This window comes from Lontra canadensis, unplaced genomic scaffold, assembly GCF_010015895.1.
Source record: "Lontra canadensis isolate GAN:19392208 unplaced genomic scaffold, GSC_riverotter_1.0 scaffold21, whole genome shotgun sequence".
In the NCBI taxonomy this organism is placed as follows: Eukaryota; Metazoa; Chordata; class Mammalia; order Carnivora; family Mustelidae; genus Lontra; species Lontra canadensis.
This window is the reverse complement of record NW_022631015.1, coordinates 16,435,564-16,451,687: the sequence shown is the minus strand read 5'-3', so window position 1 is coordinate 16,451,687 and position 16,124 is coordinate 16,435,564. Positions and strand designations below refer to the sequence as shown.

General features: G+C 43.6%; 1 protein-coding gene and 1 long non-coding RNA gene across 2 annotated transcripts in view; both read left to right on the top strand.

The window, feature by feature from the left end:
- Positions 1-1,058: 1,058 nt before the first annotated feature.
- LOC116869961 lies at positions 1,059-14,307 on the top strand. The gene is made up of 4 exons (XR_004383156.1): positions 1,059-1,264; positions 5,944-6,016; positions 13,412-13,468; positions 14,265-14,307. It is a non-coding gene; the product is annotated as an uncharacterized LOC116869961 (long non-coding RNA).
- Positions 14,308-15,088: 781 nt separating this feature from the next.
- The window catches only part of NUP153 (nucleoporin 153), a 70,556-nt gene continuing 69,520 nt past the window's right edge, over positions 15,089-16,124 (top strand). The window contains exon 1 of the mRNA XM_032861615.1: positions 15,089-15,221. Coding sequence (XP_032717506.1) covers positions 15,111-15,221 — 111 coding nt within the window. The 5' untranslated portion in view covers positions 15,089-15,110. The remainder of the gene's footprint in view (positions 15,222-16,124) is intronic.

Genomic DNA, 16,124 nt, shown 5'->3' with positions numbered 1-16,124 from the left:
GTTTCCTGTAATGAAACACAACACGCCAACTCCAGAAAATGTGTTAGATGAGTGAGTTAACAACAATGGAAATAAACAACTTGCCACTCTTCAAGCCACCCCAAAGAACACAGTCTTTGTTTAGAAACAGATAAAATGGCCCACGCATGTTGTGGGGAGATCACCTCTTTGGGCAAGAGAGCCCTGTGGGCAGGACTTGCTGGGAAGTTTCCCTCCAGAGCAGGTCTGCCCAGTTCCTGGAGCTCACCGAGGAGCAGCCAGCAGCCCAGCTCCCCCTCAGAGAGAACAGCTGTGGCCAGCAGGACCACTGCCCACCCCTCGGGAAGCACGGCCTCCACCCCCGGAGAGGAGAAAGCCCAAACACTGCGGGCAGCTTGCAGGAGTTGAAGAAATGACACCCCTTCGTTGTGGGACTGGTCTGGCAGGATTCTGTTGTTCCTTTCAACCTGTGGAATCTGATTTCTCTGCTCCCAAATTCCTTCTCTGGGTCAGCCTTTCAAGGAAAAAAGGACATGGTGTGGAAGAAAACTCATTTCCTTTACCAATTAATTTTTTTTTAAAGATTTAGTTTTTAGGGAATCTCTACACACAACATGGGGCTCAAACTCACAACCCCGAGATCAAGACTGAGCCAGCCAGGCGTCCGTGGGTCCCTTCATTTACAGTAGCTGGCTGAGCGCTCTGTGGGCACTTGAAATGTTACAATATTTCCTGATCGATCAACTTAGAAGAGATACTTCTGCTTAACTATCTTTTTTTTTTAATTTTATTTATTTATTTGTCAGGGAGAGAGAGAGAGAGAGAGAGAGCTTACAAGCAGGAGGAGCAGCAGAGGAAGAGGGAGAAGCCGGCTTCCCCTGATGTGGGACTCAATCCCAGGATCCTGGGATCGTGACCCAAGCTGAAGGCAGACACTTAACGAACTTTGAGCCACCCAGACGTCCCTGCTTAACCATCTTTAAAACGAAAAGTGTATTTTTCCAGGGTGGAAATGTGGAGTGAGATAAAATGTAAATTTTCTTTTTTTAAAAAAAAAAAAAAAAAAAAATATTGGGAGTAGCTTAGGCTACACTCCCTTCTCTGCCTCCTGTCCAGGATACTCCCCTCCCTCATTCTTCAGGTCCTTTGCTCTGTTATTTGATGTGGAGTAGTATTCTGATGTCATAATAACACACATGACTTTTTGTTGAGACAAGTCAGTAAGCCTAGCTGACTTTTATAAATTATCATCAACCATCCCAGAGGGTCTTTCCTGCCATCACTTGTGAGTGATTTTCTGCTGGTGTGTCTGTTATCACTCCCCAGGACATAATCCTTTAAGAAAGCCAATTTAGCTCAGCACTCCTAACCTCATTTTGGAGTAAAATAGGCCAATGATCCTGCCAGCCTAATGTCTCCTATCTACTTAGCCATAGCCACTTTTTTTTCTTAAAAAAAAAAAAAAAAAAAAAAAAGGTGAACTGTTCTTCCAAAGGAATTAAGGTGTTTAAACAAATCAATGCAAACAATTTTAAAAATCCTACTTCATGGGCTCAGTCCATAGAGCGTGTGACTTTCAGTCACGGGGCTATAAGTTTGAGCTCCACACTGGGGATAGAGATGACTTAATAAAAAAAAAAATCTTACTATAATTTATCTACTTTGGGACTATTATCTTAATCACTTGGGTAATTCTTCTGGAAGTATCCCCATGCTATGAAAAACTAGATTACTTAGATGTACGGATGATCTTTATAAGAACCAAGCAGCATTGAGGTCTCGGGAAACAGCTTTGCATTTGACACAGGATGGAGATACACTTTTGGCACGGGCCCATTTGGTGTGTTAGACTCAGGTTTTCTTGGAACCTGGACAGGACACCAATGTCGGAGAAAAGTAAGATAAAACCTCGAGGAGAGATGACAGGTCATATGAGCATCCTCTTGGCCCCCAAGTGACCTCCCCTTTGAAAGATGGATCTGGAACCTTGCACTAGATTTTGGTTCCGTGCAGGGAATCTTTAACCAGCTATCCCATTCTAGGGGAAAGGACGAAAGGGAAAGAAGGCAGAAGGTGTAGGAAAGAAGCGGTCAGAGAACCAGCGCGACTGAGTATGTAAGAAAAGTGACAAGAGTTTGTTCAAATACGTGTTTTAGTTCCACTCCAGAGATTCTGTAGGTCTGGGGTAGGGCCTTGACAATCCATGTTTTACATGTTTCCCATCTGATGCTGATGGCCAGAATTTGTGGACTACTGTGGAAAGGCAAAGCTTACACCTGAACAAATCAGGATCCAATTTGTTAGCCTGGCTTTGGAGGAAAAAAAAAAAAAGGCCCAGGGATGTTTTAAATTAATTAATTAATCTATGTTCTCCTACCCTCTCTCCTCTTCAAGCACCTAATCTCTTGTATTCATTGCCTCGGGGGAAAAATAAGCCAGGGTGAAAAGGAAGCAACCTTCCAGAATCTTCCAAAAACCTAAAATCCTTAAGGGGATTAGACGCACAGGAGAAAGGTTGGAGAGCTGGAGGATGGGGCTGTTGAGGAGGGTGGAGCCATCCCTAGAAAAAAATTGAGAAAGACTGTCTAGGCAGAGAGGATATGGGGCACAGAGACAAGAGGACACAAGTGCCTTTGCATCCCCTAGGGGGAGGGGCCCTGGGGAGAGAGCAAAGCCAGAGCCAGTCCATAAGATTCAATGGCAAAGTGTATCGCATTTCACTCTCCAAAGTCAGAAGTCCAGCAGTGTAGAAGGACACAGAGAGGAAAGGCTACACTGGGTACTGAGGCAGGCGAGGCCTTCAATTGCTGCAGAAAGTGTCTGAAGCCTTAGGATGGTACAGACGCTGCACCTGAGGAGAACAGGGAAGAAAGCACGTGAATCGAAGGAGCCAGAATTTGTGTGGGTGGACAACATCAAGAAATAGTTGCCCTTGGGGCGCCTGGGTGGCTCAGTGGGTTAAAGCCTCTGCCTTCAGCTCAGGTCATGATCCCAGGGTCTTGGGATCGAGCCCCGAGTCAGGCTCTCTGCTCAGTGGGAGGCCTGCTTCCCTTCCTCTCTCTCTGCCTGCCTCTCTGCCTACTTGTGATCTCTGTCAAATAAATAAATAAAATCTTAAAAAAATAAAAAAAATAGTTGCCCCCCACCTTACTCCCCACAGCATTATGGAGCCCTAGAAACAGCTCTGGGGAAAAGCGGGTGGGGAGGGGCATGGTAAGACCTGACTTGACTGGGTTTGTTTTTGCTCTCGCTGAAGAAGGCAATTTTGAAACAAATTCTGTTGAATTAAGTATAAATTTACATTTTTTTGTACCCCTGAGGTGTGGACACAAGATTCAAGTCGGCTGCCCTAGATGTTACATCAAGGGAATTATGGGGGCATCCCATGATAAACCATTTAACAGCTTGGAGCAGGTGTGTGTGTTGGAGGGGGGAGGTGTGACGTGCTCACAGCTGAGGTTCTGAGATGCAGCCAACAGCCAGGGTATCTTCATTCCAGGCTGAAGATCTTGTGTAGAGTTGTAAGTCACTCCAGGATACACGCACTATCTCTGGTTCTAATTTAAGACATCTCGAAATAGGGCAAAGAAATAGGGTGACCAGATTTAGCAAATTAGTTGTCCCATGCAATATTTGCAGCATTGGGGACATACTTGTATTAAAAAATTATTCATTGTTTATCTGAAATCCAAATTGAACTGGGTATCTTATATGTTCTCCAGCAACGCTGCAAAGAAGGGAATTCACTTATCAGAGTCTGGGGCCCACTAAGACATCGGCCCAAGTACCCCGATCTGGTTAGCAGAATCCCAGGCTACCACGGAAATCTTACCAAGGCCTTGCTGAGAAGCAGCTGGCCATAGCTCTGTGAGAAGAGACAGGATGTCAGTGGGCTCAGTAGCTTCCCGAAACATCTCGCGCTCCACTCCTTCCATTTGCCCTGCCTGTGGGAAGTTCTAGAACGCCTCTTGGCTTAATGAAAAAGGCACAGGTTTGGAAATCAGTAGGACCTGTGTTCAGAGCTTGTCCCTGGTGCATGACTTTGAGGGAATCACTCAACCTTTCTCTTTCAGACTACTCCCTCGAAGACTTACGAGGATGAATGGTAGTGCGGCCAGCGAGGGGTGTGGCATGCCGTGGGTACTCCAGAACGCTATCATTTCATGCACTTAGTTATAAATACGAGTGTAGGAGACTTGAAATTCTCTTCCTTGCTGTCTTCCTTGCTTCCAGAAGGCCCCACTTTGATACTGCAGTTACTTGGGGACACTGTTGGTCCTATAGCAAAGTTCAGTCTATGTATGTATGTCTAAAGTATACATTTAAAAATTTTTTTAAAAGATTTTATTTATTCATTTGACAGAGAGAGAGAGAGAGATCACAAGTAGGCAGAGCAGCAGGCGGTGGGGGCGGGGGAGCAGGCTCCCTGCCAAGCAGAGAGCCCGATGTGGGGCTCGATCCCAGGACCCTGAGATCATGACCTGAGCTGAAGGCAGAGGCTTTAACCCACTGAGCCACCCAGGCACCCTTACCCATCTATTTTGACAGAGAGTGTGTGCACTAACTGGGGAGTGGCAGACAGACAAAGAAGCAGGCTTCCCGCCAAGCTGGGAGCCCGATACACAATTTGATCCCGGGACTCCAGGACCATGACCTGAACCAGAGGCAGACGCTTAACTGAATGAACCACCCAGACGTCCCTAAAGTATACATTTTTTCTTAAAGACTTTATTTTAAGTAATCTCTACACCCAATGTGGGGCTTGAACTCACATGCCTAAGATCAAGAGTCACATTCATGCTTTAACTGAGCCAGCCACGTGCCCCTACAGTACCTTCATTTCAACTTTTTAGAATTTATTTACATCTAAAGAAAGCAATGACACCCTCAAATTGTACTCAAGTCCCCAGGTTGAATGTCCTGATCACTGTTCCACTGAGCCAGGGTTGGGGGACAAGGCTGGTCCATGTTCAACTTTCACCTGCCTGGCAAGGTGTTTAAAATCGGAGGGGGAGACAAACCACGAGAGACTGCGGACTCTGAGAAACAAACGGAGGGTTTTGGAGGGGAAGGGGGTGGGGGACTGGGGGATCCTGGTGGTGGGTATTAAGGAGGGCACGGATTGCATGGAGCCCTGGGTGTGGTGCATAAACAAGGAAATCTTGGAACACTGAAAAAAGAATAAAATTTAAAAAATAAAAGTATGACGAAACATAAAAAAATGTAGAACATAAACTTAAAACGATTTAGGTAGTGTACATTTTCCAAATGAAATTTATCCGCATCAGTACATATTCAAAATACTTAAAAATAAGTAACAGTACAGCCGTCATCCCTAATGGCAGGAAAAAAATCATCACCACGTTCCTACCTGCCGAATGTGTGGCCCAGGATAAAATAAATATATGTGTCCAAGAGCATCCCGAAGTTTAGGGTATATATCTTTGTCCCTTTGGTTCACACTTCCTGTTTTGGTATAACCCCTCAGGGGAGACACCATTTGCATCAGATTGTGGAAATTGTGGAAATGTGATTTTTTTCTGTTTCCCTCCAACACTGCAATTAGTCCATGGTCTGTGGTGAGTTGTATTTAAAAGGAAAAGAGGGAGATTAAAGGTGGCTTAACCATATAAGAGTATTTAAAAAAAAACAACAACATTCATTTTAAAGTATTTTTGAAACACACAGAAAAAATAATTCCATAACATAAAAGTTGTTGAGAGGAATAACAAATTGCAAAACCTATGAATATGTCCTCATCCAATCAGTAAAACACACTTCTCCAATTTGTGCCCGGATAGGAGAGGTTAGGAAACCGTGAAGTGGCCATAAGGAAGGTCTTTTCTTTTGAATGTATTATTCATCCGTCATTCATTATTTAGGGCGTTAGTAAGTGAAACTCGTCCCTTCTGCACCGCGATTCCTGCAAGGTATCCGTCATCTTCCCTTCGTTTATTTTCACAGCTTTTTAAGTTCAGTCAACAAGGAGCCAATCTGGACTGAGAAGACTGACCTATGGAGAGTGAACACACCAAAGGTGAGTCCAGGTCAGCTGTGGACCCGGTGGAAATTTCGACCAAGTTCTCCGAAATGGCAGGTTGTGACTATTTGTTGGAATTGAGCACTTTCTCTCCCCTTCCTCCTCTTAGCGCCCCCTTCTCTCTTACACACTCCTTAAACAGCTCCCCCTTTTTCTCTATTGCTCACGTGGATAGACGTGTTCAGTGAACGTTGCTGAAAAATCCAAATAAACGGTCTGACCGGTCTTGTTTAGACGACATGGAAACGGCCACTGGGCGTTTCTTTTCCTTCGCTTGAAAAGAGGACAGAGGGCTTCTAAGAACTATTGGATTTCCTTTTTCCATCTCCGTTTTTAAGACTTTTCAAAGGATCCAGTTCTAAAGTTAGTGATGGAACGCACGAAGGGGAGAAGTCTGCTTCCTTTTGTTTGTAAACCCAACCCAGTCCTTAAGAGAAGGAAGATGCCGGTCCCCGAGGATGCCTAGCTTCAGAAGGGTCAGCCCATGGGATGAGGAATTAAGGGAGAGGCATACTCATAATGGCCAATAGTAAAAACAGAAAAAGGGCTTTTCCTTCCCGATCTCATCAACTCCCAGTGCCCTTTTATAGATTCGTCTCCTTACCACCCAGCTGCAGACCTTACCTGTTTCCAGTTCCTGCAGCTCTGCCTGGCCCAGTCTAGTTGCAGAGAGACGAGGGATTATACTCCCCTGTTAGCAAGCATTAAGCTAAGATCTCAGCACTTCGGTTGCAAGGGATGGGCCTAAAAACAGGTGCTTCTTGTAGGAAGTGCTTGTGAGTCACTGCTGACTCACAGCGGGGGCAAGATTTTATGAGCAAACAAGTGAAAGAGAGCTGGTTTAACTGTTACTAATTTAAAGCATCTAAGTTAGGGTTTGGATTTAATTGTGGCTGGCAGAGGCTGTTTGTTGCTTGGTTCCGGGCTGTGTGGAGACCTATGTTCTGCTTTGATGTTTTAATTCTGTGCACGGCATACGTGCTGAACTTAAACCTTCCGGTGCGAGGTGGTTTTCCTTCCCCGGGGGTGGCGTGTTTAAGCAGACTTCGCTCCATGTCTGCGGGGTTGGTTTTTGTTTGTATGGCAATACTGCCTACTTAGTATTGAATGTAGTAGCATAGTGAACGTCCCTTGCATTTGCATTGGAGAATATTTGAAAAGTTCTTTTTTGGCTTTTGGATTTGAAGGACCATATTTTTGGTAGCCCACGATATTCTATGGTCTCTGTAACGGATCCAGACAAGGTGAGACACGTTGAGGACAGAGGCCACGGGTTACACATACCGGCTTCCAATTCATCTTGTTAACCAAGCATTGTCTGTTAAACCAACTCGGCTATCCAGGATACTGGAGAATAAGGATGTATTAAATCCAGAACATCATTTCAGGTAGCATCTAGCTTCCTTTGGAAAAAGAAACCAATGAAAATAAAAAGAAAAAAAATTGTGTAATTCTGTTTTGCTGTGGACTAAGGTGAAACGTACCAAACGTTAAATAAGGGGGGAAAAGATCTACATGCTCTATAAGCTGCTGGTTCATCAACTCTTAAAATTGTTGGTTGTTGTAGACTAACGACGAAGGGGAATTCCTAAGCCTGCTCCTTACAGAAACCTTGGATAGCTCATTGCCTTGATGCCTCGATCCATAAATGTTCAAAGGAGCAAATGTGTTCATGTTTGGCTTCTAGGACGGAAGGTGTATGTGAGTCTTTTAAAAATGATTTATTTCTTGTATTTCATGTTTTATGCCTTCCTTATTGTAGGAGGAAATAACTCTAGTTGTGGGGGAGGAGGAGAGAATTTTTGATGACCAGCTGCAGGAAATCTTTAGACTAAAGGATCCGTTATGATTAATTTTTTCCCAGAAGTAATTTTTGGAGAAAATCCTGCATCTGAATATTGTATTGATTTCATAACACTTACGTAAGGGCCCAAGCTATTAGAAGTAGGTAATCTACTGAATTGTTTTGGTGATTGGTCAAGTGGAAAGCTGTTATTTCTGTTACAGTTTAGGAAAGGTGAAAGCTATACATTTTACTTCAAGTTGCCTGACTTCTTTGCTTGCATTTTAGTTACTGGATGCCAACACAGTACTGTGAATCTTTGCTCTTAGGGTTTGTTCCTGCTTGCTTTTATACCTTAACAGTGATTTTGTGAGTGCTTTGGGAAGAGGAAAGTTAGCAACTCTAAGGAAGTAATCTGGTATTTCTTTTCTTGGCTCCTAGCTTCTTGGATTATGAGTGGATTTATTCTACATCCACATCCCTTGTTTCTCATGAGTTAACTCTAGAAAGACAACTTGTACAAATAAGGATATTTGGGATTAGCAAAATGTTCTTTAAATATCTATGCACAAGTATATTTCCTAACTAATGTTTAGTTTCAGACACTTAACATTTCAGATGTACTTTATAAATTTCAGTGCATGGTTAATTCTCAAATGGGATGTACATACGAGTCACCTGGTACCTTGTTAAAAATGCAGATTCTGACTGAGTAGGCCTGGAATGGGCAGAAACCCTTTACCAGCTCCGGGGGGCCGGTGCTGCTAGTCCATGAGTAGCAAGGGGCCCAAAGACCCATTTCAACCGGGTAGGTTATGCCTTTCTTGTGGTGGTGGTGGTGAGATGATGTGTACATTAGAGCTGATAACATGTCAATTCACAGAATGCTCTTGAAAAGAAACATCATCATGAATCAGGATCTGATAAATCCAAGCATTCTCTACAAATGCTTTAAAAAAGAGAAAAAACGAAAAAGTTTAGTCCAAGTAAATTGAGTTTTGCAGACATTATAGTTGTACACAGCTTGCAACCTTAATGATGAGTTTAGTTTTTAATGTAACTGGTTAATTATATTTTAAAAATGAAACTAAGCCAGTAGATTTATATTCAATAAATGAATTTAGTAGCATGTTTTTAGAATTTAGAATGTAGAATTTTGGGGGTGAGTTATTAGTGTCAAGTTCTAGTGGTTAATAGACCATAATGCACTAAACTTTAAGAGAACTCAGGAAAATAGTAAAGTGTAATGCACTCTATGAACAGAGGTTGTTTTACTGTTTGGCACACTGACATATACTAGAAACTACCATATATACGTCCTCAATAAATGTTTTTTAATATTTAGATTATGTTTATAAATGGCTTATAACTATCCACATCTTCCTTTAGCCCTGGTCTCAATTGTTTATACTTAATAGGAGTGCATATTTGAATATTAGACAAAAATGTTTAATCCTAGTTGATTCATTAACTGTCTTGTTAGGATGGAACTAGTCTTCCTGAATTTGGTTCTTATTCCATTCAATAGAACTGAATTTCTATTTAGAATTGCTAAGTTTAAAACAAGCCTTAAACTGTAAAAGGATATATGTAAACACATATATGCCAAAGGCTAGACTACATTGACATAAGTGGGAAGAGGAAAAAATTTTATATGAGATGTTAGAATTAAGTGATATATGTAGTTAATCAAAATTTGATATTAGTTGGTTCATTTAGTCTTAAGTATAGCTTTATTCCCCAAAGGCAGAGAACACAGTAAGTTAATGAGAGCAATAATGAGATGCATCTTGAAATAGCCTCCCGATGTTACCGCCCTTCTTCCTTAAATACAAACAAAAACCCAGTTAACTTTCTAGAATCTCAGCCCCACGTTGGATTTTCTCCAGTTAAGACTGAAGTGTATAATGATTTAAAAAAAAAAGAAATGAATTTCACCTTATTTTCCTACACAATGAAATGCTTGATAATAATTAGCACATGAAAATGTGTGTGGAGATCTATCCAAAATTCTCAAAAAAAACAGTAATTTGCTTCAATAGACATCACAGTGGATACTTCATTTTATGTTAAGATAAAATAAACACATAGTTTTCTAACTTCTTATAATTGTCATCTCTAAATACCCTCTTGGCCAGAATTGACTACCTTTTGAAGAATGTATAAAGACTGTTTTTCAATCTGGATTGGGCTTAGACTAAACTGTATTTCAGTTGAAATGAATGGGTATTTCTTATCTCTTAGAGCAGGGTCAGCAGCCTCCCTGTGTGCTCTTGTAATGGGCAGACAGTTACCATATCGTACCGGGGTGGGGGGAATAAGTTTTTTGGGGGGCGGGGCAGGCGCCCTGGTAGGAACAGGCTTTTCATAAATTGCCATCTCTCCCAATATAACCAACCATTCTGGCTGATAAAACTGGGTCCAGGTTTAAGAAAAGTGAAGTTGGGCTAATCTTTGTTGGAAACTTGGTTATTGGGAAGGAATTCCCGTGTTTTTTCTGAGGTTCTGCTATTTGGTCTGAATATAAATAGCTTTTAGTTTTTCTACTCATCCTTCACGGTATTCTTTTGTTTTTATGATATATTTTGAATTCTGTTGATCTTGCTTATGTGGCTTCTCTCTGAATTTGGAAGCCTGATGTATGACATCCTTTCCACCCACACGGCCCAGCTGATATATTATACACTCCCATCCTACTACGTATCCTCATGTCCCCATGCCATGGTGCGGGTCATGTCCCCATGCCATGGTGCGGGTCAGTGCATTCCCATGTGATCCTAAGCCAGATATTTGAGTCTGGTCTTTCCAGTGCTATCATACCTTAAAGTTGGCAAACGTCCCTTCTCCCTACGCGGTAAGACAGAACAAATATCTAAACATTTTAGTTGGTGTAGAGGTCATCAGAGAGAGAGAGAGAGCAAGAGAAAGGGAGAGGTTTCTAAGGTATGCTAGTCTCCATTAAAGTGGAAAATCATCTTTTCAAAGAAAAATGTTTTAAGTGGTAGATGGGTCTCTAAACTGGCTAAAAAAATGACAAAGTGAGGGCAAGAGCATGGGCTTTGCAGTTAGGAGGAGGAGAAATCACTCAAATATTGACTCTGCCATTATTTTAAAAATATTTTTAAAAAAGATTTTTAATTTATTTATTTGACAGACAGGGATCACAAGGAGGCAAAGAGGCAGGCAGAGAGAGAAGAGGAAGTAGGCTTCCTGCTGAGCAGAGAGCCCGATGTGATGCAGGGATGCGGGGCTCGATCCCAGGATTCTGGGATCATGACCTGAGCTGAAGGCAGAGGCTTTAACCCACTGAGTCATCCAGGCGCCCCTAAAAATATTTTTTAAAGAGTTTTTTTATCCCCTTAATACCCAGTTTCCTTATTTGTAAAATGATAATAGTTTCTCTAAGGATTGTTAGGATTACACAAGAATCTCTCTAGTATATCATCATAGGGATTTGTTCATGATACTCCTGAATGCTTTATCATCAAATAAATAAATGAATTTGAGAAATAACTTGTTACACAGTATAGAAAACAAATGAGCAGACTCAGAAAGCTTATATAAAGCAATTTAGCTGTATTCATGAGTGTATTATTTATCATAATAAAATAGAAACAGCCAAAATTGGTAATAATTAGCTGTAGTATATACAAAGTGATTGCTATGTAACACTTTTCTGTGTGTTCAGGATATGGAAGTGAGGGGGAAAAAATCATTGTCTTCATGGAGTAAGGGAGAAATGAGTTTCTATTAAAATACACTCAATGAAACAACCCAAAACTTAAGATAACTTCTTAGAGGTCTAAAGATTGATGGGAAGAGAAGTTAATAATAAGGAAAAGAATGAATAAAAAAGATAGCTAGTTCATAACACAAAATTTCTAAGGGATATCCTCCAATTCTGTGAACTACAGAATCTTACTAGTTTTTAAGGGATTAAATTCATCATCTATAGGAATTGGCTAATTATAAGTACTAAATAATAATTATTCCCTTCCTCAAGAACCTGTTAATTCCTAATACGGCTGGGATGATTTCAAGAATCCCTATTATTGCTCCATGTCATTTGATACTTTTTTTTCTAATTTATATATGGTATCTGTTAGAGAAATGTTCATTGTATGTTTGAATGTGGGCAGAGTCTTTAAATTTTATAATCAGAATAACTTGATTAAAATTCATTCTATTACTAGTAATTCCTAACTGAAGAATGAATCCTGTACCAAAAATATATGAGGAACTCTAGGTTTGGCGATTTGTAACTCCAAAGTGAATTTCAGCATAGAAACAATGTTATTTTTGAATCTCAAACTATGCACAAGAAGTAATTTCATCCCACAGTAAGGCTGATACTATTTTAGGGTAAAATTAGGCTGTAGGAAGTTTTGAATGCGAATTTCTTCTTGCCTTTTATTTCTTCTCTGCTGTTAAGCCTGGTAACATTTCCAATAACTCAGTAACATGAATGTGGGACTAATGTATTATTCTTCCCGCAAATACTGTTTCACTTCAAAGAAATAACTGTAAAGTGGGGTAAATAATTGAAATCAAGGCTAAAGGGGGATGTGGATTTTTCCATACCTCAATTCCTATCACTTAAAAAAAAAAAAAGATTTTATTTATTTGAGAGCGAGAGAGCAATAGCACGAGAGAGTGGCAAAGGGAGACGCAGACTCAGGGACGCAGACACAGGCAGGGAGCCTGACATGGGGCTCCATCCCAGGACCCTGAGATCATGACCTGAGCCAAAAGCAGATGCTTAACTGGCTGAGCCACCCAGGTGCCCCAGTTCTTACCAGTTTTCTATTCTGAAATTTTGTCTTAGGTTGGCCTAGCTCTTTTTCACATGTTCCTTTCAAAGCCTGGATATGAAGGTTGTCCTCCACACACATCAAATAACAAATCACCAAGAAAGGGATGATTTTTGAGTCCCAGCCAGTTCACTCTCCTGTGCCGGAAATTCTGAATCTGGTAGGGTGAAAAGGGAAAATGAGATGGGCTACAGTTCCATCTTCCATGTATGCAGCCCAATGAAAGATTCAGGTACAGATCTTCCCCATGAGTTAGCTTATTAGGAACTACTTTGCTCTGCTTGTCAAAAACCTAGCTAAGAGCTGTGAAAGAGAAACAATTGTATCTAAAAAGGATGAGGAAAAGTATGTACACCTGAGGGGTCTAGTAGGGCATTGCTGCTGGAGCCTGGGCATGGAGGTAGGAAGATCAGGAAAACAGAGGAGGAAGTAGATTAATTTTGTCTGCCATAGTTGGCAACTCCTTATAATCTTGGTGATTATTGTCAGGGGCACCAGGGAAAGTCCTTTGCTCTGTAAACCAATGCCTGATACAGCATGTTTCCTTAGGTGCTGAAAGGCATTACAAAATCCGAGGTACTGTACATTTGGTTTCACAATTTGACTTACATGATTTATAGAGTGCTTTGAATGGTGCAGTTTGGTGGTAGAGACGGTATGAATGTCTTAGAGTTCATTTGTATCTGATAGCTGGATATTACATGCTTCCCCTCTGAGCAGTTCTTATGAGCTATACATTTATTCATGCTTTCATCGGAACCAACAACCTGTTGAGGTAAATATTCATTCTATTTGCAGATGAGGAAGCTGAAGCTTAGAAAGAGGATCAGTAACTTCCCCAAGGCCACACAGCTAGTAAGTGATAGATCTGAAATTAAGTCTGAGTCCAAAGATACTATTAAGCTTTAAAATCAATTGTCTCAAATGAAACACTAAGCCTATATGTGTGTGTGTTTTTTTTTTTCCTCCCCAGCAGGCTTTCCCCCCTACTCATTTGGGCACTCGTTTCTACTCTTAAAGAAAAATTGGGTTATAGCCGTGGCTTTGACTGCCTGGCGTGAAGGTGCCACCTGAATTCTCCGAACCCCTCTTCGGTCAGTTGAATGGAAGGGCAGAACCATGAGACCACCAAGCCCTTTCTAACGGTCAATTCCTACAATCTCTGTACTTTGTGGGTTCAGTGTTTGATCCCAGCTTACTTACTTTCCTAAATATAATGTTTTCTATTCGGAGCAAATACATTTATACTTTTATGGCTGGCAACCTACCACTGACCTCTAATGGGAGCTGACTGCGTGGGTAATAATTGTAGTCACTTACTGCATTTCTTGTATACCAGGACAGGTACTACGTACTCTACCGAAATGAGCACAACAGCTCTATCCCATGGATTTTATGGTTCCCATTTTAGAGAGGAAGAAGCCAAGGCTCAGAAAGTTTTGATTTATCCAAGGTCAAGCTAGAGAGTGGTGGAACCAGAATTCCATCCCCTCGTGTTTGACAGCAAAGCCCTTACATGTTAATGGGACATTAATGAAACGGTATGCATTTTCTAATTCCGCTTTAGGCTTCAAGATCTCGGACGTTGTTTTTTAACCATTAAAAAAAAAAAAAACAACTGTTCTATATTAGCTCCTGTTTTTGATTTTAGTATCTATCTGTTTTACCAACCGATGGCGAAGCAGAGTGAACGGGGGTTAGTTTTTACGTTAAACGCCTCTTTCAAAGTCTAAGTTTACCGCTAAGCGCAGTGAAAAGAACGGAGCTCCTGGCTTTGTGCCTCTGCGCGGGTGCGTGGATCTCCTTCCGCGTCCTCGCCGAGAACTCGCGTTCTTCCGCCGAACTACTCTTCCCAGCGTGCCGCGCGCCGAGAGCGCGGGCTCCCCCGGCCCTCCCTTCCTCTTGGCCTATCACCCGGTCGCAGTATGATGATGCAAGCGCGTCGGGCGCTGACGAGTGACGGCGTTCTGGCTCGCGACCGCGGCGGCGGCCTTAGCAGCGGCAATAGGCGCAATAGCGGCGGCGACTGCAGGGACGACGACGACGGCGGGGCGGGCGCTGTGCGCAGAGGGGAGGGGTAGGCGGGCGGCGCCGGCGGCTTCAACTGCGGCAGCTACGGCTAGGGCGACGGAAGAATCCCCATCAGCCGGCGGTCGAGTTAGGCCTAAGCAGCGCCTGGAGGGGCTGGCTCTGTCCTCTGCGGGGGATCTCCATAGAGACCGTGACATACACAGAGGCGGGGGTCCGCGGGAGGCTGCCGGACCGGAGCCAGCTCCTCGGCCTCTGTCGCCGCCACCGCCGTCCCTGGTGCCAGCGCGCATTTTCTCTTCACTCCTGCTCGAAACCTCGCGCCTCCTGGTGTGGCCGTGCTTCAGTGTGCGGGCAGCGAAGGCGGACTTTTGGGCCGGGGCCGGGCGGGGGGGGGCTCTAAGGCCTCCACCTCTGCCTCTCCCGCCCCCTTACCCGCCCCGAAGCGGGAAGCCGCGGAGGCTCCGCCATGGCCTCGGGAGCCGGAGGAATTGGAGGGGGCGGTGGCGGCAAGATCCGGACGCGGCGTTGCCACCAGGGGCCAATTAAGCCTTACCAGCAGGGGCGACAACAGCACCAGGTATGGGACCCCGACGCGGTGGCGTCTCAGCGGGTCGGGAACTCAGCGGGAGGGAACAGGCGGTGAGGGGCCCTGGCGCCCCACGTGGAGCGGACGGTAGGGCCTGAGGAAAGGCCCGAGCCAGGCGGCGGGATCTCAGGCCGCTGGGGTGGCGACGGGAAGTGGGCTGAGACAGGCCCATCTTTGCGGCACACACGTGTGGTTCAGGCCGCCTCCCTCCCCCCCGTCCTCCCCCCGCCTCTGGGCCAGGGGCTTCCCCAGACTGGCGTAGGGCGGGAACGGAAATTCTAGGCCTACGATGCGTTTTTCTTTCGTTTTTGGCGGGGACTGGGAGGTTTGAGCGTATTACTCAACCTTCTCTCGAGGGAGAAAGGAGAATATGTGGCTGGAGGTTCGTATGCTTGCTGTTTTCTACTCTCCCGCGTTTCAGTTTGTGTGGGGAGGGGGCTGTCCTAGGCAGTCTGCTTCCGAGGCACCCGGGGGTGGGGATGGGGCGCTGTTAAACAGAAAGTGGAATAACTTTGTTTTCATCCTGTTCATTCCGCGTCTCCTCCGCCGGTGTCTTTCGATCTGAGAGCATCTGCTTTGATTTTTTTTCCGAAACCCCCGTAACCTGGTTATAGTTACCCAGGCCCTGGGGCATTTTGAAAGTCCCTCTCCACCCTTACGTCTTTTCTCCGCTGCGAGACTCTTTCCTCCCTTCCTCTATCCTCCCCCCACCCCCATCTTAGTTTGGAAGCTAGAATTGGCTGTTCAGTACAGTTGAGCCGGACTCCAGTCCTGATCTCATGCACGAAATATTTTATTTAATTTTACGGGACGTATTCTAGACGTTTAGGTACTTTTGACACCCAGGAATGTTGGAGGTCTTAAATAATGAACCACCTTGCGCACTTACGGGTG